General features: G+C 41.3%; 1 protein-coding gene across 1 annotated transcript in view; it reads left to right on the forward strand.

Moving 5' to 3' along the window:
- The window catches only part of CLASP1 (cytoplasmic linker associated protein 1), a 262736-nt gene that overhangs the window by 201657 nt on the left and 36341 nt on the right, over nucleotides 1–24738 (forward strand). Inside the window, exons 28-35 of the mRNA XM_044913587.1 lie at nucleotides 743–745; nucleotides 881–1044; nucleotides 4078–4156; nucleotides 5156–5299; nucleotides 13411–13554; nucleotides 14316–14422; nucleotides 18518–18634; nucleotides 23359–23509. Of these exons, the coding sequence (XP_044769522.1) occupies nucleotides 743–745; nucleotides 881–1044; nucleotides 4078–4156; nucleotides 5156–5299; nucleotides 13411–13554; nucleotides 14316–14422; nucleotides 18518–18634; nucleotides 23359–23509 (909 nt within the window). The remainder of the gene's footprint in view (nucleotides 1–742; nucleotides 746–880; nucleotides 1045–4077; nucleotides 4157–5155; nucleotides 5300–13410; nucleotides 13555–14315; nucleotides 14423–18517; nucleotides 18635–23358; nucleotides 23510–24738) is intronic.

A 24738-nucleotide genomic window follows, 5' to 3' on the forward strand; every position in this document is an offset into this window, starting at 1 on the left:
TAAGCCAGGAATTCCATAGCTGGGGGCTCAGTGAGTTTTTTTCTGAGCTGTCTCACGGGAGACCCCTGGTGGTTAATAGTTGCTGTGCTAGAACTGAGTAGGTATATAATGGCTGGGTCGTCCCAGTAGAGCATGACTCATTTATTAGCCAAGTAGGGGACACAGTACTACTTATCTCTCTGAAATCGGTTCAAGGATAGTCCACTGTGGACTCTTATCTCACCTTATACAGCATTAATGATCGCACAGCAGCATGAAAATTATGTGGACTGTATCTTTTATTCTAAGCCATATTTTTTTATAAAGACTATAGTGACTTTTATAATATCTTTTTATATTGTATTACTTTACAATATCTGAATTGGCCTACATCGAAATCTACAATGCACAAGGTTTTTTTCCTCCCTCATCCTGTAACATTACTTGTTGAATGCTAGATAATGGACAGTAATAGTATGGAATTACGATGGTTAAGAGATTTTTTTTTTTTTTTTTTTTTTTAAGAGGAAGGAAGGATGGAAGGAAGAGAGGCCTCCAGGATTAAACTAATACCTTTCAGCAAAGTTAATTTCTCTCGGTACTGAATTTTGAAGGCATATTGAGGGAGGGGAGAGTATCAGTATCAGTTTGTAATCTTTTCAGGTCTTTTAAGAAACTGCATGAAAATGGTTATTAATTCACTATGAACTAACATGGAATTTGTTTTGTTGCATGGCCTGGTTTGCGGTGGAATTCACAACAGAGAGTAAGTTCCGATCCTTTTTCCTTTATTTTTTTAATACATTTGTCTCCTCTAATATGACCAGTCCATTTTTAATAGAGACTTTGGAGGAAATTATGAATTACCTATGTGAAATATTTGGTTTTCATTTGTGCCTAGGTTTTCAGTATGTTTTTGGAGACTCTTGTGGATTTTATAATAATTCATAAGGATGACTTGCAAGACTGGCTTTTTGTTCTTCTCACACAATTACTTAAGAAAATGGGAGCAGATTTACTTGGATCTGTGCAAGCAAAAGTTCAGAAGGCTCTAGATGTCACCAGGTAAGATTTTAGAGGCCAGACCATTTTTTCCCCAGCTTTTGATATACAACTGACACATAATGTTGTGTAAGTTTGAAGTATATAACGTGATGATTTGACACATGTGTATATTGCTAAATGATTACCACAACGTTAGTTAACACATCCCTCACTCACATAATTGCCATTCTTTTGTTGTGGTGGTGGTAAGAACATTTCAGATCTATTCTCTTAGCAACTTTCAAGTGTATAATACGGTATTGTTAACTGGAATCACCATTCTGTACTTTAGATCCCCAAAGCTGATTCATGTTGTAACTGGAAGCCCTGTACCCCTTAACCAGCATCTCCCCATTTTCCCCACCCTGTACTCTGGCAATCACCATTCTACTCTGCTTTTATGGATTTGGGTTTTGGGAGGGGGCACGGAACGGGGATTCCACATACAAGCCTGATCATGCTTTTTTTGTCTTTCTCTGTCTGGCTTATTTCACTTAGCATCATGCCCTCAGGGTCCATCCATGTTGTCACAAATGGCAGCATTTTCTTCTTTTATATGACTGAATAATATTCCTTTGTGGGTTTTTTTTTTTTTTTTAATCCATTCTTTTGTTGACAGACACTTAGGTTGTTTTATATCTTGGCTATTGTAAATTATGCTACAGTGACCATGAGGTCGGGTATCTCTTCGAGATAGTGGTTTCATCCCCTTTGGTTACATGCCCAGAAGTGGAGTTCCTGGATCATATGATGTTTCTATTTTTAATTTTTTGAGGAACCTGTACTGTTTTCTGTAGTGGCTGCACCAGTTGACATTTCCACCCACAGTGCAGAAGGGCTCCCTTTTCTCCACGTCCTCGCCAACACTTGTTCTCTCTTGTCTTTTTGATGATAGCTAGGAGCTGTGAGCTGATACCTCCTTGTGGTTTTGATTTGCATTTCCCTAATAGTGATGTTGAGCATTTCGTGTACTTGTTGGCCATTTGGGTGTCATCTTTGGGCAAATGTCTCTTCACGTGGGCTAGACCATGTTGATGTTACAAGACTCTCATAGGTGGTTTTTTGCCATTCTCTTTTGTTACCCATGGTTTTGTCATCTGCTTGAATAAGTACTCTCATACAATTTCCACATTCTTTTGTTAACATATTTGTTGAAATGTTCCTGCATTTGATGAGATGAAATACCCATATCCTCCGTGAGCTGGTATTGTTTTTGTGAACGCTCAAGACAAAAACAGATATAAAGCCTTGCAAATTGATTCTCTTCTCTTTGAAAGAAATTTGAGTATTTATTTACATTCTCCTGAATACCTCAGTATTTTTAATACTTCCAACTTCTTACAAGTCACACTAGAAATTTTTCTAGCCACGTTTGATGTACCTTTTGTCCAGGTATAATCTCTGTTAGAGATTAATTTTTTAATGACACTCTGAAAGCCAAATAAAATATTTGTGAGCCAGACTTGGCCTAAAGGTCACTTCTGTAATATAGGTGAATTTATGAATGGCAAAACCATTCAGAGTTTTAGGGATGGCAAGAATGTTAAGATTCTACTCCTAAACTTTGGTGATTAAGGAAAACCCTCTTATTATTTTCCTGGATGCCTCTTCCCTTTAAGAATCCTCTTCTGCTATGGACTCTGAGAAACAAACTGAGGGTTCTAGAGGGGAGGGGAGTGGGGGGATGGGTTAGCCTGGTGATGGGTATTAAAGAGGGCACATATTGAATGGAGCACTGGGTGTTATATGCAAACAATGAATCATGGAACACTACATCAAATAAATAAATAGATGATAGATAGATAGATAGGAAAAAAAAAAAGAATCCTCTTCTGGGTAGATTCGGTCTAAGTCTCTAGAACACATTCATCATTCCCATTTCCTCAGCAGCTGAGATGCCTAGCTGTTTCAGCATATTTAGGATCAGTCTGTGAGTCCTGGGGGCAGGGGTGAGGGGTCTCTATGCTGGCTGTGAGGGGTTCCTGAGGTATGATAGGCCTAATTGTGATCTTCCTGTTTCCTTTCCTTTGGCTGTGCCTAACCATGGGCACATTTCCAGATTAAACACACCAGTTTATACTTAAGTGGATTCTCCATTCTCCCCTTGCTGCAGAAGAGAAGAGAGGCGTTTTGTGTGTTGTTTGTTGACCTCGTTTCTTTAATTTATAGGCAGTATGAGTCAGAGAGTCCGAAGAAAGCAGTGCATTCACTCAGCCCCAGTTCTAATAGATCTTCGCTTTGCACAGTCTTTCCTGTTAGTGTGGAAGGTGTGTCTGCATTTTCCCACATGGACACCATTCTGCACTTTTAAACTAATGCTAGTGATTGCAGCACTTGAAGGGAGAGAGCACAGATTTTTGCTAGCCAGGAACCCTTAGGGTTACTCAGTTATGTCGAAAATGTGAAGCGGCTACAAGAAATGAGCTCAGGAACAGTCCAGAAGTGGAGCAGGAGAGGGGCTCCGAAGGCCCTGGTTTCTGCATGTGTTGTAGCTGGATGGGGAGTTCCCTTGCTGGGTCTCCCATGGGCACTCTGCTGCGGTGACTCCACAGAACAGAGACCATAAGCAGTTGCCCAGTGGGACCAAGGGAGGGGACAGTGTGATTAGCCTTAGCAAGGTTGGCGGTAAGCAGCCCAGTCAGGATGTAAATTCAGATTTGGGAATTGGAAGTGCTTCTCATGAAGCAATATTCAGAAAGGCAGCTAGAGAGAAGATGAGCAGATCCCTTAGAAGGCAGGTGGGAATCTCTTCCTTAGTTTATTGCTTGGTCTTAATTTTTAAAATAGCATAACCCAAAGTAAGTGGAGTGTGTGTTTCGGGACTTTAAGCAGATTTTCCTTTTTCTGAATTTTCCATATAGTGTGTATTACTCTAGTATTTGTATAAAATGAAAAGTACAATTAGTAAACTTAGTCAACTAAGGTCAGGCTTGCTTTTATATAAATTAAGACTCATCTGTAATGGTATATTTTCGTTACTGATACGTTTTTACATTACTTTTTCTAATAAGCCTTTCTTTAAAACAGCAGTTTTTTTTCTTCTCTTAAACCTAGGGACTCCTTTCCATTTGATCAACAGTTTAACATTTTGATGAGATTTATTGTGGATCAAACTCAAACTCCTAACCTCAAGGTTGGTAACTATTTGTCATTAGAGTTCAACCTCTGTAAGTCAGATTTGCTTAAAATGTACTTTTTTATTCATGATTCATATTTGGCTGTTATGAATAAATCTGCTGTGAGCATCCTTGTACAACTATTTGGGAATGTGTTCCCATTTCTTTTGGTTGAGTAGCTAGGAGAAAAGTTGTTGGTTTATTGGGTAGGTACATGTTTAACTTTATTCTAAACTGCAGAAATGGTTGCGCCATATTATATTCCTACCAGCAATATAATGGGAGGACCAGTCGTTCCACAGCCTAGCAACATTTGGGTATTACTGTTTTTCATGGTATTTAAACTAGAAAGCTCTCATGTGTTGAGATAAGGTATCTTATTGGAATGTTTTCAAATATTAACATTCTAACACACGAAAATTAATCCTATCTATGATAACAAGACTGAATCTGAGGGAAGGTGTGTGTTCATTTGAATGAGGTCACATACATCAACTGTTCTTTAATTGTTAACTTTTGTTGGGGTTTTAGGATAGGCCCAATAAATAATAACCCTCTTCTCCAACGGTGCAAGCCCATTGAAGCATCAGTGGAGAAGTTAGGCAGAGTATCAGCTTGATCGCTGAAAATGCTCCCTTGCAAGACATGGCCAAGGATGTGTAAAAAACAAAGCTAAGTACTTCACGGTTAGTGGCAGCGCTGGAAATCCCGCAGCCTGCCCGCAGGGGCTCATGCCCTGCAGGTGTCTTGCCGCATACGGGAGGAGCAGAGTGTGCCTTCAGTCTAAAACTGAAGTGGATTGAGCTATATGCCACTCGCCCTGTTCCCAAACTTAACCTATCAGTCATTTCATGCTTTTGTCCCTGGTGGGTGCTACTCCCTGTGCAAACATAAATCCAGGAGGAAGGAGGTGTCCCCTCAAGAGTATTTACTTTTCTCTGATCAGAATTCAGTTCAGAATTCTATTCAAGGGTTCATAAAGTGTGCTTAATGTTTATAATTATTGGGTCTTTCAGGTCAAAGTTGCAATCCTGAAGTACATTGAGTCCCTTGCTCGGCAGATGGATCCAACAGATTTTGTAAACTCTAGTGAGACGAGGCTTGCTGTTTCTAGAATTATAACCTGGACGACAGAACCAAAGAGTTCAGACGTGAGAAAGGTATGTCCAGGAGAGCTCAGGTGCAGCTTTAAACACAGACTGTTCTCAGGCATGTGTTAGGAAAAGAAATTTACCTGGAAACTTGCAGACCACCCCACACAGCTACACGGGATCCATTCTCACTCCTTTTCTGTGAAAACCAGACTTTGCTCTCGCCCTTATCTTCTCTCTCCAGTTCCACCTCGTCCCAGGCTTCTGACATCAAAATGAAAATCAGAAATCATGTATGATGGTTTCGTGCTTTCCTTAGGCATTTATTTTGTTCTTTTCAAATGTGAAAACACTAGTAGTTTAGTGTCTTGTGAGGCCATTGGTTTTCCATATATCAGTGTCGTGACATGGACTTTGAGGACAGAATTGAAGATCTAAGGCTGCCCAGCCATAAGGTGCCTCACAGCAAAATGTGGCTGAAAGTTTGCTAGGAATATGAATTCCTGAGTTTAAAAAGAGCAAACAATTTTGGATTATATACCACACTTGGAACACACTCTTTTTGAGATGGGGGGCTGAATGAATGGGGAGGTAGAATTCAGATTTTGGAGCCACCTGGACACCAAGGTGTTTTGTTTTTTTTTCATCAGCAGAAGTGTTGGCTACTTTCTTCAGGAGTGACACATTGAGGGGCATATAACAAAGTAATATAACAGTACACAGGGACATATGATAGTACACAGAGTACCATCTCTCTTACTAGGTAGTACTCTGCCTCAGGACCGTTAACAGAGATTAATTACTATATGTGAAACATTTTGTCAATTCCTGACAACTTGTAAGCACGCAACGAGTGTGAGTTCCTGTGTTTCTCTTCCTCTCTGCCTGTCCATGTCCTTCTGTGCTTGAGTTTCACACACAGTCATTACTCTTTTACTTTATATAGAAACTGAGTAGCCTTTATAAAGTACTCTTTAAAAGCCAGCTTCCTCAGTTCAGCTTTCAGACTGAAAGTACTTGATTTTTGTTGTGTATAATCACGAGCTTTGCTTTGTTTCTTCTGTGCCACACTCCTTCCACATTTAGCCTGACCAGTGGAGTCCTTTGGCCTTGATAATGTGGACCACTTGGGGCCAGGCAGGAAAAAAGAAGAGGAGGCTTCCAAGCAATAGCTAGCAGGAGTGGTGTATTTCCAAATGCAAATGAACACTTAGCTCCTCCTCCAGTGGAGTTCAAAGACAACAGAAGAATTCTCTGGGAGGTTTCTTTGAAAGGGTCATGGGTCATGTAAGTCCTGTGTCCACTGTGTAGAAAATAAACTAAGTTGTCCAAGGTGAAAGTAACAAGGGCAAATCTTATTCAAGCACTCATTCAAAATTATTATCAAAAGAGCGTTTCACTGGCAACCTTTAATTTAGCCATTAAGCCAGTGTTGGATTAGGGAGGAACAGTAGGAGGTGGTTCAGTGATTTGGTTGGTATGTAAGTCACAAACAGATACTTCTGCTGTAATTTTCAAAATCACAAGATTGGCCAATAAATACAAAAGCCTTCAGGACAGCTTTCTATCTTTAGTCAACACGTGTGTGTGTGTGTGTTCCTTTTATAATTGAATGTTACTTAGATATTCCCTCCTGTAGGGCTGAAACATACTCTAGACTTACCATGATTAGGGCCTGCGTGGGAGCAGCTCGCTTTCATCATAACGTCCACTTTTCTCTGGACATGCACATTAGAAATTTGAACTAGAATTTATTTTCCTAACTTTTCTAAACAGGTTGTTATAGGAACTTTTTTCCTTGAGTTCCTTAGCCTTAGGTTCCAGTACACTCAACTTATTTTACTACTAGCTTAAGTCAAATATGGTTAAGATATTAAGTTTATTGCCAGAAATCACATGGTTTATTTACTGTTGATCTCCAACACTTAATCTCAATCATTTTGGATCCTATAGCGTTGCTTCACAAAGCCTGGGCTCCATTGGTATTCCGCTTCTGTTGCCTGCTCTCACTTCCCCTTCCCCTTCCCCTTCCCCTTCCCCTTCCCCTTCCCCATCTTGAGGACTGCTTAATACCTCACCTTCAGACTGAGTTCAAACCCAGGTTCTGGGACAGCAATCCTGATCTTCAGAAAATTAGTAGTTCTCAGTCCTGGCTGCGATCAAAATCAACCTCAATTCCTGGGCTCTACCCCAGGTAATTTGACTTAATTAATAAAAAGTGTGGACAGCATTTTGGGTCTCACTGGCTCTTGGCTGATTTTTAATGCACAGAGTTGAGACCCATTGTTTTAGAAATTCACCCTGGGGTTGAACCTCAACAAATACAGACTGTCAATGTTGACCTGGTTGCCACTAATTCTCTTGGTCCCAGCCTTCATCTTCAGGATCTTGGGGACGAGGGCTGGACTTGCTGCTCCCCAGTGCCTTCCCCACCTCCCTGTTTTCACTCACCCTGTATACTCAGCACCAAGCACAATACCTGTTGGAACAAAGTAGACATTTAATAAACATTTTGAATGAATCAATGAATGATAAATGCCCAAAGAGAAATGATCTAATTTTACGTAGCACGTCGAAGCCATTATTTTCAAAACCATAGTGTTGGAGGCCCCCTGTTTTGACCTCTGTATTAGTTTTTCTGTTGGATACCAAATCACCACAGACTTAGCAGCTTGAAACTACACAAATTTATTATGTTGTAATTTCTGTGATTCAGAATTCTGGCACATGGTCTCTGGGTCCTCTGCTTAAGATCTTAACAGACGGAAATCAAGGTGTTGTCTGGGTTTTTGGTCTCTTCTGGCTCACTGCTGCTTGGCTGAATTCTATTCCTTACAGGAGTGGGGCCAAGGTGCCTGTTTTCTTGCTGACTGCCAGCACGGTGTTCTCAGCTCACAGAGGTTACCTGCCACCCCCTGTCTGCCACATGGCCCTCTCCACAACATGGCAGTTTGCTTTTTCAAAGCCAGCAGGAGAATGTTTGGGGAAAAAATTTCCCCAGACGTCCAAGGTTTGCTGAAAAACCTTAATCTACACCTCTAAGAGTATTAATTTTCTGCCAACAGTAGTTGGGGAGTTTGCAGACAGTATAATTCATTCTACACAATCCTATTTGGGAAAGTACTTTAAGCTGATAGAACTCTTGATTTGTTGTTAACATTTTTAATAATTTACTTTGTTTCCCTTTTCATCTCAGCATTTTGGGGTGTTTGATGTTGGAGAGAGAGGGGTGTTTAAATATTTAAGATGTTTTGAAGAGGAGGGAAGAGGCACAGCCAGAACCGGAACGCAAGCCAGTCAGCAGTGGAGTGTGCTTAGGCCCAACCTGATGGGGGCTAGCAGGAAAAGCCCCCCCCTCCCCAGACCTTCACTGGCCAGCTTTATTCTCAAAGTAACCTTGTTCTTGTTTTAGGTATGGGAGCCCTGACTAGTTGTGTTGGCCATACTATACCTTTCTGAAGGTGCTGTGTTGATGTTAAGATACTCTAATGGGGGGCGCCTGGGTGGCTCAGTCGGTTAAGCGTCCAACTCTTGATATTTGTTCAGGTCGTGATCTCAGGGTCATGAGATTGAGCCCCACATTGGGCTCAGAGCTGAGTGCGGAGTCTGCTTGAGGTTCTCTCCCTCTCTCAATTAAATAAGTAAATCTTAAAAAAAAAAAAAAAAAAGATAACATAATGTGTTGACAGTAGGAAGTAGATTCTGGAGTTTGACCTTCTTTTGACTTTTGCCTCTGCCACTCGTTGGTGTAAGCTGGCACCGTAATCTCTTAATTCTTGTTTGTTCCCCAAAAATGGGAATGATAATCCCTGTCTCAGGCTTCATTGGGAGGACTAGTAGAGAAAAAATAGCTAAATATTACTTCATTTACGTTGCAGCCCCTGCTCTTGGTTGTTTTGGTTGTGCTGTTGCTATTTGTGGAGCAAATGGAGAACCCAATTTTTTCCAGCATTAGGAAGATTTTTTTTTCCCCCATCAACCAAAGGGAATGTGGTAATGCAGTAGAATTTTTAATGGTATGTTTATATTTCAGGATTCAGAATCCTTGTGGGTTTGGTTATCATATATGATCCTCTGACATTTAGCACCTACATTGTCAAATGTGATAGCAGATTTAGCCCCCACATGTTTTGAGAGATGCGATAACTGAAAGCATGGCAAAGAAGCCTAGAAAGTACAAAGATGCTATTGTCTGGAGCAGGAAGATGACAGAAACCTTCAGAAGGTGAAATTTCTAACTGAAAAAAATTTTTTTTTTCTTTTTTAGAGAGAGGGAGTGAGGGAGAGAGAGAGGAGAGGGAGAGGGAGAGGGAGTATCTTATGACCCTGAGATCATGACCTGAGCCAAAATCAGGAGTCGGACGCTTAACCAGCTGTGCCACCCACATGCCCGTCCAACTGAAAAATGTTCAAGTCTGATTACTGGTAGGCAGTGTGGCCTAGCCGCAAAGCTCAGGGTTTGCTCAACTGAACTGTGACGGGCACTTTCAAGAAACGAGTTGACCTTTTTGGTCTCCTTTTTACCCTTTCATTGCATAAGGCAAGAGTGCTATGACTCCTGGCAAGGATTATGGTTATTACGCACCTAGCAAATGATAGAGGTTTGAAACCGCTCATTACTGCTGTTATTCTCCCTATTCCTACCTGTTAGATTATATATACCTAGGTGATTCTGTAAAAGAAACTAAATACTTTCACAGCTTACAAATAACCCCAGTTTAAGCACTTGCTTCTTCTCTCATTAAATCCTACCGCCTTTCCTGTTTGTCAGTCCCCGCTTCAGCGTAGTCGAGTAGGTGAGGATTTCCCCACTAGGTCAGCTTCCACCTGCTCTGGGCCTGGAGAAGGAAACTTGGAAGAAAATTGTAAACAGGTAGATTTTAAACTATGTACTAATTTGAAAAAAGACACTTCACTGTTTGCCTTTTAGATGATTAATACTGATTACCCTTGTCGAGACACTGAAAAGATTTTGAAGAAACCTAAAATTCATATAATACTACGTGATAGTGTGTGTGTGTGTAAATGCTTGTGTTTTAACATGTTTTATGGTTAACTCCCTGCCCAAAGAAATAGCTATGTTGAGTGTAGACCTCTACCTTACTTTAGCAGAATGGTGAAGCAGAGATACTAAATGAGAAATGTCTGAAGGTGTTGAGATACCCTTTCTTTGGTGATTTTCTAAAGCAATTTTTAATGACAATCCGGAGGGAGCAGTAATCGTTTAATAAATGAGAAAACTTCTTTCCCTCCCCGAGTTTAAGTTTTCCCCAATTAATACCAGTGCTGAAGCATTTGTCAAAGCTTTATTGATCTCCTGTCTCAAAAAATTCTTTCCTGCTTTAAAGGCAGTTGATAGCCTTGGGAGTGCTTTCCACACAGTGACAGTAAGATTCAAAAGACCTTTTGCCCTCACCTCCCAAATTCTCCTGTAGGGGTGTGAGTGGGGATCATTTCCTTGTAAGTTGCCATTTGATCTTGGAAATCAGTAACCCTAGAGTTGTCCATTAGAAAAAGTCAGCAGCAACCTTGAGTGTTTTGTCTGGCCGCTTATCGGCCCCACCTCTTGTGGAAAGCAAGAGTTCAATGATGGGACAAAAACGGGCATACTCTACTCTTTGATTCATTATTGGACATGAGCTATGCTGCAGGCTTTTTTAAACGACTCTCTCCAACTCAATCCCCATATTTGGAATTATTACTTTAAAGAGAGTGTATTGATGGTAATGATAAATATAACCCAGTTTTCTTCCTTGCTTGGATTCTAGTATTCTGACTTCTCACTATGACAGAGGGTTGTAGATAAAATATTTTAGGACCATAGCAGTCTCATTCCTTTTAAAACTGTGACGTAAAGTATTTTTAAAAGAACATATTTAAGTCATACTTTCTATCCATTTCTGGAGCTTGGACATCATTAGAAAGGGTTTTACTTTGAAAACAGCTTTAAACCTAAGGGTGACTTCTGAAGACTGTATAGAATCATTTACATTTTGTATTTTGGAAAATGTAAAAATAAATTACACTCATTTATATATATAAGTCACCGCAAATGTACCATCTTTCCAACTAGCTGTATTTTCAAAATACCCCGTTTTTCTGTTTGATTTATCAAATTCAACGTTAGGGTTATTGAAAGAGAAGTTTCTTTAGTGGGCCAGAAGTTAAAGTCGGCTGCACCTTCTTTTCCCACATGACTAAGAGTTGTTAACAGCATGTAGCCATGAATTAGCAGTTTCTGGGCAGCCCTCTTGTTCCTAAAAGATCCCGCTAATTTTAGAATTTGCTTTATGAAAAACCTCAAATTACTTTGTGGTGTTGGATATCCTGTCATTCTGGGAAGAAACGCGGTTTTTAAAGTAAAGACAGTGGCACATTTCACATAAAAATATGGTATTCAAAAATATACTGTTACATTTTATAATTTTCAGATATCATTGTCAGTCATTAAAAAATAAGTCCCTAAGCTTTCTTACTAAATTGGCGACATTTTTTCTCCCTGCTAAATCAAGTCTGTTTTTTTCTGTCTCTTTGAAGTGCAGTTTTTTCTGCATGCATTTTTTTCCCTAACATCTAGTAAAACGGTTTTTTAAATGCACAGGTTACCTTGCATGAGTTTTGGAATTTGCTCCTATACAAATATACAGATCATTGTTAATATATATTACATTGGTGGTGAAATAGATTCCTTCAGATAACTACTTAATAAGAATGTTTCAATAATGAAATGTAAATTTTAACACAATCAGTAACAGTGTGTTTTGCCTCTGTCATGAAAGCACACAGGCCCCTTGGGATTTAATTTGGATGGAAAAGCTACTAATGACTGTATTTGGAGGTCAAGGGAAAAAAGGAAGATACTTTTGCCCAATGCGGTGCTTAATAATGCTTTTGATATGTTTAAAAAGTAGTTTTTGATGTTGTAAAAAAACATTCTACTGATATTTTAAATTTCATAACTTTTATTTTTGGTTAAATATATTTGAGTCTCTGGATTATCTTTGTTTTTTTTTTCCCTTCTCCAGACAAAAATAATAATTCTGCCTTTACTGGATCCAGAATTAATTTTAACATTGTGAAAGCATTGAAATATTTTGTGGTATTTATTTCCAGAGCCTTTCTAAGCAAATAATATATTTTGTAATACCCTATATCATGGAAAAAAATATACAGAATAATTACTGCAATCCTAAAATTAGAGTGTGTTGGACAGATAAATGTATCCTTTCAGTCAGAAGATGTTCATAATATGTTTTTCTTTCTTCTGACTCTCAGAAATTTGTAAGAAATGCCATTATTTACTGAAGTTTTCTCTTGGCATAGTTTTTCTAAACCAAAACTGTTGGAACGAATTCCTTAGGCTTTTTTAGTGCCTGCTACTACTTAGTACCATAGAAAGCACATAACTTGCTGGAGAAACCTGAGTCTCATTGGGCTACTATTGCTTCAGCTAACTGCTTTCCCACCTTGCTGTCAGAGTGATCACCAGCAGTCCTGCAACATATTGTCTCAGTTAATAAAGAAAAGTAGAGCATTTGCCAAACACAGAAGAGTACATTTTAAATTTGTACCATAGAAGTCTGGTTTGCTGCCCATGGACTGTCTCCTCACTTCGTAGGCATAACAGTTAGGAGTTCTCCGGATGTATTTAAACTTTTTCTAGAATTTCTCAGTCCCTCGGAGTGGCCTTGAGGAAAAATGGTTGCTCAGATAACCCGTTGGCAGCTCATGGAGAGTCTTGTTCTCCCCAGGATGCACCGGGAGCCCTGTCCAGTTCTGACTTAGTAGAGTGAACCATCGTCAGCCTTTTCACGTTCTTGGATTGTTTTATTTATGGATTTACCAGCTTTGTGCCTAGTGCTAGACAACACAGGGAAAGTCATTTATTACAAGCATGCTATGGAAATCCAAGGCAAGGGCGTGAAGATGAAACAGGGCTGTATTTTCCAGGTTGAAGGCAGGCTATTTATAATTGATGATCTTATTTTCTCCAGAAAATTTTGTGTTTTTTTGTTTGTGTTTTGTTTATGTTTTTTTATGACAAAGGTGTCCTCTTTGTTTTGTTTTTTATTATTTATTTTACTCATACAAAAACATTTTTGTAAAACAATTTTAATGAAAGTTTTGACCAAAATATGCTGTTGTCTATTACATAAATTAATCAAGTGTTCTTTTTCCAGGCAGCACAAATTGTGCTGATCTCTCTGTTTGAATTGAACACTCCTGAATTTACCATGTTACTTGGTGCCTTGCCAAAAACATTCCAGGATGGTGCCACCAAACTCCTGCATAACCACCTCAAGAATGCCAGTAACACCAGTGTGGTGAGTGCTTGGTCACAATTGATACCTCTGTACTGATCGTGACCTCTGTGAATCCCCGGTCTAGACGTGCTCTAATAAAATGGCCAGCTTTCTTGTTCTCTTTTAGTAGATTGTGGGCATCTGGAGGGTGGGGGTCGGGTCTGATCCTGCCATATTCCCAGTGAATGAGTGAACTTGGTATTTAAATATGGCCTTTTTCTTACATGAGATTGTTTAGTCAGTTAAATTTTTACTTGGTCATTTAGTCATTTATTCATTGAGTTACTTACTTTCTTCATATGTAAAGATGGAAGTGCTCAATTTGTGTCTGTTAATCTAGCATAGCTGACATCAGTCATTCAGCTTCAGGAATCCCTACGTGACAGTTACCCATTTTGGGTGTATGTGCACTTAAAGTTGGCCTTAATGATTTAAAAAAAAAAAAAAAGTCATCCCAATTGTGCAGATTTTGCCCTTTTATTTACATGTGGGTTAAAAAGCTGGGGGGCGGGGCGCCTGGGTGGCACAGTCAGTTGAGCATCTGACTGGGTTTCAGCTCAGGTCGTGATCTCATGGTCATGAGATCGAGCCCCACATCAGGCTGTGTGCTCAGCGTGGAGTCTGCTTGGGATTCTCTTCCCTCTCCCTCTGCCTCTCCTGCTTGTGCTCTTGCCCTCTCACTCTAAAATCAATCTTAAAAAAGAAGAAAACCTAGGGGAAAGGGGGCACTATAATCTATGTTTAGCCCTTGAATAATGATGCTTATTCTGTTTTCACACCAGGGCTCTCCGAGCAATACAATTGGCCGGACTCCCTCCCGACACACCAGCAGCAGGACCAGCCCCCTGACCTCCCCCACCAACTGTTCCCATGGGGGCCTATCTCCCAGGTAATGCCATTTAAACAAAAGCGAAGAAACTAAAGCACCCCAGTGTCCAACCTATTTCTAGGTTTTTAGACCAGGCTTAATAGCAAAAAATTAATGGGTATCAGGAGACCATGGGGTCCTCACCCAAATCTTAACTAAATAATCTTGGGCAAAGCAGTTGACTTCCATGGCGAAATGGCCAATTTGTGCTGAATGTTCTCAGAGATTCTTCCGGCTCTGAGCACTCCCTAGTAACTTAAAATTTTAAAGCTAAATTTACATTTAGTACTGTTTCACATAGAAACCATTTAGAAATTCATCACCTATTCTCCAAGTGCTAGGAGCACCTGAAGGTATTTGTCATCTAAATAAATCCTCTATAGTCAGTCCACACATAGCCTGGGGTAGTTTTCCCACCAAGCAGCTGTTCCAAGCATAGTTGCTGTCATCATAGTCTCACGTTTGAAGCAGACTGCTGCTCTGGAGAGGTATTAAGAACCTGAGAACTAAAATTGGATCAGCATTTTCAGACTTTTGTTGGGACCATGCAAATGTTGGTCTTAGAGAGTCTGAGACAGTGACTTAAAATCAGAAAAATGCTTTGGCTCGGGATCTTTAGACTTCTCCATCTGCCCAGAGCCTTTGGAAGTCTCTGCAGGTGACCCCCTGGCATGTGTTGGTGTCTCTCATGGCCTCACATAGAGTAGTGGCCCTAGAAGCCAGACTTCATAGTGCCCGGACCTGTGAGGGTCATACGTGCTGTGTTTGTCTACCAGAAGTCCAGATCTTTGCGATCCCTGGCCACAAGGATCAGGGGGCTGTGTCTTAAGGGATGTTGACACCAAGATAATAACATACAAGTACTGCCATCTTCCCTTTAAAGGTTACCTCTTTAGTAGGAAAATATAAAAATACAAGTGCCTTTAAATTTATTTTAGATTTTTAAATTCCCCAAATCTTCCATCCTTACCAGTAAAGTTCTCTTTAGTTCTTCAAGTTATATAAATATTTAGAACATATGAAATTTGTATTTTTCTCTTGGTGAAACAAAATATTTCATATACTTGTAGTATGCTACTGTTTATATTGCCTTATTTCTAATCCCCCTAAATCCCCCTGGTACTATATTTAGGTAGAATGAAGAATGATGTCACGTCTCCAAGTTTGGTCTGTGTTGTCATGATTTTAGCAGGCTGTTATAATTAGATAGTTGACATCAGAAGTGAATGAAAATATGTCTGACTTTCCCCAGGTGTGACTGAGGCTCAACCAACTATTTTTTTTTCATGTTAATATCTGTATCTAAAGTATATGACTTACAGGGTCCAGTGTTAACAGTAAAATCAGAGTTCTCTTTCTCGGGGTGGAGGGCAGGGGCAGGATTTTGTGAAAGCTTGAATTCTCTGTAAATGGTTACTTTTGTCTAGAAGTAGTACTTCTGCACCATTAATTAGGAAATCTCTTCCATAATACATAGTTCATACTTCTTATCTTTTAGTTCTTTCATTATTAGGGTGGCACATTCCTTAGGTAATAAGCAAAAGGTAAAACGCAAGTATTTTTATTCTATGTGCTTGCTAGTCTAGGTAAAAGACTGGTGGAGGCCACTGGTGTAATCCATCCGAGCTAAGAATTGGCATGGTATTAATCTTCACGGATCCCCAGATTATTAAAAATTTTACTTTTCCAAGTCACCATTCATTTTTAGTTGGCCTGGTCTTAATTTTTACTGTCAGGGTTGCTGGTCGGTGGAAGAAATGAAGAGGTTTATTTTCAGTATTAATATCATTTTCAAGATGAAGGCCAAGTGTGACCTAAATGTTTTCTTGCCAACAAATTCTGCTTTAGGGAATTATTTAATTGTGTGGCCTCTTTATTTTGTAAACGAATGTGCCCTCAGTCAGGGCATACCTAGCCAGATGGCCTTAGTCAACAACTTAATTAAACTCAGCAGAAGTGGTTTTTCTCACAACTAAAACTGTCCAGAAAGTAGGAAAAATGGCTTCCTGTCATTATATCACTGGGAATATTAAAGTAGGCCACATACTTTCACCAGGATGATTATAAAAGCTATGAACTCTTGCATTAAATAGGAGAATGGACTAGGTTACCCATTCCTGGGGAAACGATAGACAAGTTCTACCACATATAATCTCAACGGTTTTTTTTGTGCAGTGCTCTTGAAGCATTTACTTTCTGTGAGCTGCCATTCTTTCGAATCATCTTAAACATATGATGTTAATTTTTTATTCTTAAGAGGAAAAGTTACCAGTTGTTTGTTTTCAATCTAATTTTTTTGTATCAAAACGAACTAGTATTTTTTTAGTCCAAAAATTCTGCACTAAGATCGTGGTGTGTTAATAAGGAAATATTCTAAAATGATGAGCAAATCTAATTTGATACTTAAAAAAAAAAAACAAAAAACCCTACAAACAATGAATCATGGAACACTACATCAAAAACTAATGTAATGTATGGTGATTAACATAACATAATAAAAAAAAGCAAAACAAACAAAAAAACCCTAGTGAGGAAGTTGTTTTTATCACCCCAGTAGTCTTAGAGAAAATCATAGCTAGCATGTTAAACCTTTGTGAAACATTCCATTAAATCACTTTTTGTGTGTGTGTGAGGGAAGAATTACTCCTTATTCCCAGCAGTAAACAAATACTACTGGGTATTTAGAGAGGAGATTTGTAACCTGGAGTTTTTCATCATTCAACACATACATATTTTTTAGCTCATTTTACCCAGTGTGATTTGTGTTAAATGAAAAACAAGAGTTGCAGGGGGCTTCAGAAATCACATGATGTCCGTTCCCTTTGAGATCAGAAAGTAGATGGCAGTCCTCGCCCCCATCTGCTGTACATTGTTGGCAAACGTGTTGTAGAGTAGAATGACACTAAACAGATCATCTGTTACCCCTAGCAATAAAGGGTAACTTTAGGTGGATTTTACAGTCCCATTTCATCAGAGGATCAAGACTTTCCATAGAAGCAAAGTGGGGATTAACTGGGAGACCCAGCCTCCCATAAGCGGTGGAAGTACATCTGCTTTATGCTCTACCTGTTAGCAGAGCGCCAGCCAAGATGGTCACCCGAGTTCCTCTGGTTACCTCCACCCCTACTCAGTGTGGGACTCAGAGGTCTGTGGGCCCTTGTGTGCCGTGGTGACCTCTCCTCTCCACACTTACTGACCTTACAAAATGAGACCACAGCTGTCTTTGGCAGAGACGGGGTCTTAGGGCCCTGATGATCGCCATCCTCAGGCAGTGCTGCTCCCTGGGGACCACCCTGGGCCTGGGGTCACATTTCCTGCCAGGTCAGCTCATGCCTCTCACAGTGGCTGTGGGTCTCCTGAATCGCAGCAGCTGTTAGAATGTCCGTCGGGGCCTCTGCGGGCCCCGACCACTGAGCGACATTTACAGAGTGAGGAGGGATGCCTGTGTTCTCCGATGAGTTATTTCTCGAATCAGGTGATATGAGCAGGGGAATTGGGTTGTTTTGAGACCTGGCGCTCTGGCCCTCTAGTGGTGCTGTTACTTTTTCAGAAGGAAATTGCCTGTGGCAGCCCTTGAACTCCATCCGATTGGGTTCCGGGCTCAGGGAGCACATCGTCCCCTGCTAGAGTTCTGTGGTCAGAAAAGCGTGTTCTCTGAGTCTTCCTGCTGTAGTCCCTCGGGTCCCATTTGACTTAAGGCCCGAAATTCCTCCTTCAGCTCTTTGTAAACAATTGATAGCATTATCTGAAACGGAACATGCATGCCTATTTGTATGGAAGTACTCGTAATGTCCTTCCCAGTGCAGACACACACACACACACACACACACTCACACACTCTTACATTTGGAATCTCGTGATTTAAAAATGTTAACACACGATCAAGAGGGGAAGGAATAAAGCGGCCTTATTGAGGGCCAGACTTAAAACCAACCTTGTTCATTTTCTCTGTATGGTGAAGTATAAATTTTGCTCCAATTAACTTTGACAGAGCTTGGTCAAGGAAAGAGGAGACTGGAAGACACTTAGGATATAGTGTCTCTCAGTCCCCTCCCGTCCCCCCTCCCCGTTGCCTTGTTTTGTCTCTCTCTGACTCTCCTCTTCTGATCACTGCAGTCGGTTGTGGGGTTGGAGTGCCGATGGCCTATCGAAGCACCCACCTCCCTTTTCTCAGCCCAACTCCATTCCCACCGCTCCCTCCCACAAGACTCTCAGGCGTTCTTACTCTCCCAGGTAACAAGCTACCTGTTAACCTTGTCTGAGGTGTCACAATATTATTGCATTTCCAGGGTCGTCTCAGGGCTTTCGGAAAGCCTCTGGCTTAGACGAGCAGGAGTAGAGCCTTGGTGAGAAGTGTGAGCAGGTGCATGATCTCTGTTGACCTGCATGAGTGTGACTCCTGCTGTGTCACAGGGACAGATGACCATTTCATCAACTGACCAAATCCAGCAGCACCTAGTGGAGCAAGCCTTTTGGCCCCGGCAGAGCTGAGCTCCACCAGAGGTGCTGGGGCAATGCCCTGAAGTCAAGGCAGGCCACAGGGGCACGGTTTCCTTCGTATTCTTCTCAGGAGGACAAGGCATGCCCGCTCAGAAGCAAGTGAGACCTGCTCTTTCCCAAAGCGTACCTGTAGCGACCAGTCCCGCTGCTGGCGATGTGGACTGATTTCTTGCATAATGTACTGCCATGTGGTGAGAGTCAGAGGACACAGATCCTGAAGGGAAGGCCCGAGAAGTACATCTCCTTGACGTGCCCTGCCCCTAGGCAGGAGCGCAGTCGGTATTCTCACAAGCCCCTGGTTGAAGGTGACGAGGTTAATGAGTCTAGAGGAAGGGGTGGGGCTTCCTTCAGATCTAAAACAGATGGTAAATCGGTGGGACAAAGTAAGGGCCACGGATTTCTACAGACAACTGTTTGAGGGTCTCTCAGGTGGTTATTATAAAGGTCCAAAGATCCGAGGACCCCTTCCCTAGAAGCCTGTAATTGCACGAGCCTCGGGCAGCCCAGCTGTCTTTGTGCTGTGTAAGATGAGTTTGTACCTGCTGATAGGATAGGGTGAAAACAAAACCGAAAAAGGTCTGTTACTTCTGAATGCCTCGTAGGCGGCTTTTGCGCAGATTGACGTTCCTACTTTTGTATCCTCAACTCAGTGAAGCTGTATTAATAAAGTCAGCTAAAGGTTTTAACAACATCTTTCCTTTGAAACTCTAAGAGCTTTAAGAGTAACTTCTCAAGTACAGAGAACCCTGTAATGACTGTTTCTAGATACACAAGGTTACGGCAAGGACACAGCAACAAGGTCACAGCTGCTGTCGTCAGTGTTAATAAAGCATGTCACCGTACTTAAACTTTTTTTTTTTTTAAGGTTAGCCGTGCCTCAAAGTAGAAGTCCACTTATTGACTGTGTTCCCGTACACTGACCTGTGTGCCCTAATGGGCACTGAGCTTCCCCCCCCGCCCAGCCACTTTCCCATCCAGCCATCAAGACCCCCTTCCATTGGGCACCTCGTTTCCAGAATCATCTTTCACGCATGCACAATAGCACAGCTCATGCTAATAAGTACCCATAACTTCTGTTGACCATCAGAGGGAGAGAGCATTGACAAGAGACTTCTGTGTTTAGAAAAACCCATCAGTTACCTACAAATAAGAGGAAATCTTTGTCTCTTTGCTTTCTGCCAAAACCGTATTGATTGCATAACAAGGAATGATTATATCCTAATTCCATTCCTCGTATCTTTTCCCTGCAAAATGACAAGGAGGAAAATCTCAGAAAGCAAACTTCCTGTCTCTAGTGTCCCCATTCTTGGAGACCTGACCTCATGCACCTCCCCATCCACGATATATATCCTTTACAACAGGGTGAGTCCAGAGCTCTATTCTGCCTCCGTATTGGATGACATGGCCTGACCTTGGGTCGGTGACTATTGACCGATTGAGCAACTGTTCGTAATCTAAAGAATTCTAAGGAAACCTTTCTGGGGTCTAAACACAGTGTTTACAGAAGACCAGGAGCTGGCCTTTAACCTCAAGGATTATGTCCTTGAGCTAAAACAAGACAGAGTATGGGGGCAGGTGACAGACTGGGGTGTCCCTAAGCAAGTCTCTTCTGATAAGAAAAGCCGTCCCTCTTGCTGTGCTCCCTTATGGTCTGCTGGCTGGGACCACGGTATCCGTGATTCACCAGGGACTGCTTTGAGGATTTCCTTTTTTCCCCCCTACAAAATGAGGGTTCATAGGCATTGATTTGGAAAAAAAACAGATGCCAAAACATGAACTAGCAAAGCACGTAGCATTCATTACCTGTTTCCTGTTAGAAAAAACGATACTGTCTCTCACCTGGAGCTCACACTTTTAGCTTCGTACCAAGGAGATACTTCAGACCTCAAGCTAGTGAGTCCAAAAAAAGTGTCACCACAGATTGTACTTGGTCGTGCATGTGTACTCCTAATTATTAATTGAAAGTAAGAAGGAGGAACATTAACTGGCAGGATCCTTTTATTATTTTGAAAAGAGGCTACTGTAATGCTAAAGTTCTGTGAACTGAAGTATTTTAAGACCACTCAGGGTACGCATAGTGAGATGAAATTATGTGAAAGCTAACATTATCTGAAGCGACATATGGAAAATAATATTGTGACATCCCTTAAAAAGCTGAACGTTCCGCCAGACTTCCTCTTGTCCATCTGTCATTCTTTCCATTGTTTTTTTTTTTTTCCCTTTTGCATGGGCTATGCTATTATTTTTGGTTGTCGTGATTGAAAGTATTTTAAGGCATCTTTTTTACATCTCGTATGCGTATTTTTTTGTTTGAGTCATACTCAGCTTTTATATATAAAAAATAGTGTACTGGCCAGATGTATAAATGCCTTTATTCCCACATAAGCTGGTATTGTGGTGTTCTAGAAAGGAGGGGCCGGGAGCCCCTGTGCTCCTCAATCATGCTTTCTTCACTTTAAAGGGATGTTGCCTCATGGACAGATAACCTTATGAACTTAGCAGGGGTTGAAATCTTGAATTCTGTTCAAGTGTTTTAGTCCACCTCCTGTCAGTATATACTTTGGAATTTTAACTGTAAACGTGTTCGTTCACATTTCTTTTGTGTTTGATGCCAGAGCCAGTCTTTGAGTTGGCGTGTAGTTTTGTGAGCTCTCCAAGTACAGTTGGAGCGTGGATTTTCTTTCATTCATCAGAAAAGAAGAATGGGTTCTATCTGGGCGAGTGTTGCAATTTTAGGTAAATAGCTCCTATCTCTGAAGGGTGAGTTCAGCTGCTGTGCCCCAGCAGAACCTGTCCAGCCTTGGAAAGCACTTGGATCATTACAGCCTCGAGCCGGTAGAGGTCTGGCTACTCCCAAGTGAGAACTGTGCAAATCTTGTCTTGCTCATCCGCCCATTCTCTTTAAAAAAAGAGAAGAAAAGGTGGGGAGCGGGCTTAGTAAATATTACTTGTTTTTAAGTTACAGGAAACTTAACCTCATTGTGAGAACGTACAGGATTGGTTGTGTTGCCCATGGGAAAGGCTCCTGCCTACAAGTGTCTAGGTTCAGTTCCTTCTCTTTAAGATGGAAAGAGTGCTTTTCTTTAGTCTTTAATAGTGTTGTCGAATGATTACTTGTATACAGCCAAGGACTCTTGGAGTGTCCCCCTCAGGATAGCTCAAGACTTACTGTAAGTTCAATTAGACTGACTCATCTGATCTTCTCTTGACATTTTCTTGAAACAGGTGACGCTTAAACTAACACGGGTTTTTTTTTTACTTGCCCTTGGTCGACTGTCGCTTCTTGTCTTGAGCTTTCTTTATGCTGTGCTTTATCCTGTGCTTGTCTGTGATATTCTTAGTGAGGGACCGTGGTGGGTTTTGTTCTTAGGACCACGTTTCAGTGCACTTTTCAGACCTCTAAAGGCTGCTTGTTGACACGCTGCATTATACCCGAAGGCTGGCTCTGTGGGACTTTTGCTCTGTTTCATGTTTTGCTCTGCACGGCCAGCTAAAGGAACAATAGTTGACATCACTTTTCTGTAAGGGACAAATATTTCTTGCTTTCTGAAATACTTTTAGACATCCATCTAGGAATGTGGCTCCTCTGTAGAAGGTCTGTTTTTATTTTATTTTATTTTATTTTTTAAAGATTTTATTTATTTATTTGACAGAGAGAGATAGTGAGAGCAGGAACACAAGGAGGGGGAATGGGAGAGGGAGAAGCAGGCTTCTTGCCGAGCAGGGAGCCCGATGTGGGACTCGATCCCAGGACCCTGGGATCATGACCTGAGCCGAAGGCAGACGCTTAACGACTGAGCCACCCAGGCGCCCGAAAGTCTGTTTTTATTATAAAACACATAAACGTAAGCATCTTGGAAGAGTTGGTATTCACAGCAAGTGCCGGGGTTAGATGGCATGAGAGATGGTCCCGAGCCTTTCGGTAGGGTGGCTCTGACTTGGAATCATTTTTGAATGTCGGGTTTTATTTCACAAGTTTCTAATACTGGTAAGCATAACCCTGTCTTGTGAGGTCATTTGCTTTGCTCCTCCGAAACTTGCTTGTAATACTAGCTTTAATTTGAAACGCCTGTCCCTCTTAATCTGTTTGTACATTTGAGACCAGTAACAACCAGACTCCTCGTTTCCATCTTCAAGATATGAAAGTTATTTTTCCACTTTCATTACCTCGTGCATTGTCACCAGTTGTCACCCTTTGAGTTCTTGCATTCTCGTGGTTATTGCTGTTCCCCACTGGTTCTTACCGAGTGCCGATGTAGTTTGGGGCCTGGTTTGACAACACGGATAATTGTCCAGTGGTGGTGCTCTAACAGGTGTCTCCTTTTCATTCCAAGTCACCTAAAGATATAAAACTATAATCACACCTTACTCCATAAACCGTTGGAAGTAATTTATGCCCATAGCTCAAATACATTCATATGCTTCAATTTAAGAAACACACTATTTTTGATCTTTAGCATGCTGGAGTATGATACAGAGAACCTGAACTCTGAAGAAATTTATAGTTCTCTGCGTGGAGTTACGGAAGCCATTGAAAAGTTTAGTTTTCGAAGCCAAGAGGATCTGAATGAGCCAATTAAACGGGATGGCAAGAAGGACTGTGATATTGTAAGTATCCCCAGGCTAGCAGAGAACGATATTTCAGTTAAGTGATAATTCTGAAGATTGACCACCGTGAATACTGAACTTCATCATTATTTTTATCTTGCAGTTAGAATAATAATATTTTAAGAGGCCCAAGGTAACTTTATAAAATTTTGAGTAACTCTCAGCTGTCTGTGAAAAATGTAAACTACCTTTTTCTCCCCTGTTTGCTTTTGTTTATCCCGGACATATTTTTGTTCCTGTGACGTGACAAAAATAGTAGGCCCGAATCGGACACCAGCATGGCTTTCTGGAAGCTCTAGTCTCATGCAGAGGGAGGCAGATCAGTGGGGAATCAGTGGTGTGGCGGGGATTGGTCAGGGCTCAGTACGGAAGAGACATGCCGGGCCAGTCTTTGTGCTCAGGAAGGGTCAGCGGGAGAGATGTTTGCAGCCTTGGAGGTGCATGAAGCAAAGGGTCAAAGGGAGTTCGGACAAATAGGAGGGAGACCGTGTGAGAAAGCAGGGAGATGGCAGTGGGCACGGCATGATTTCCCTTTGTGGGTGGCTGATGTGGAGAGAGTGGGCATATCATGTTGGTGGCGAGGTTTGGGGAAGAGGCTGCAGAGGTTGGCTCAGGAAGGGCACTCACACCCAGGGGACTTTCCCGCCAGTGTCTTAACTTTACTCTGGCGTCAATGGAGAGTCTTTGAAGGATTTTTTAACCAGGGAAGCGGCATGGTCACACTTACATTTTAGAAAGATTGCTGTCACAAAGAATGCCTCTGGAGGAAGTAGGGTTGGGAGGGCATGAGCTGAAATACTAGAGTCAGAAGTCTGTGCCTAGGACTCTTAAGTGCTGGGGCAGTTTAGTGAGATAATATCCTAGAAGGAGAGAAAAAATGTATGTCATCCCCTTTGGAACATAATGAATTCGGTTTTGAATATATGTGACTTGAGGGGCCTGTGGAATATCTGAGTATATGTATCCCGTAGGCCTTTGCAGGTACCAGTCTGGAGTTTAGGCTGGCCGTTCAGGCTGGGGATAGAGATTTGAGAGGCATTGACTAGTTGGCTTGATGATAACTAAAAAGTGAGTGAAATCAACCAAGTAAAGGGTAAGGACAAAATCCAGAGCATCATCAACACTAAGGGAAAGACGGAAGAAAAGGAGTTGAAAGAAAAGCTACAGGTTATTGTGTGGGAGACCAGGATAGTGTGGTGTCAGAGAACTTAAGGAAAACTTCTGGGAAG

Source organism: Neomonachus schauinslandi, chromosome 3 (assembly GCF_002201575.2).
Source record: "Neomonachus schauinslandi chromosome 3, ASM220157v2, whole genome shotgun sequence".
Classification (NCBI taxonomy): Eukaryota; Metazoa; Chordata; class Mammalia; order Carnivora; family Phocidae; genus Neomonachus; species Neomonachus schauinslandi.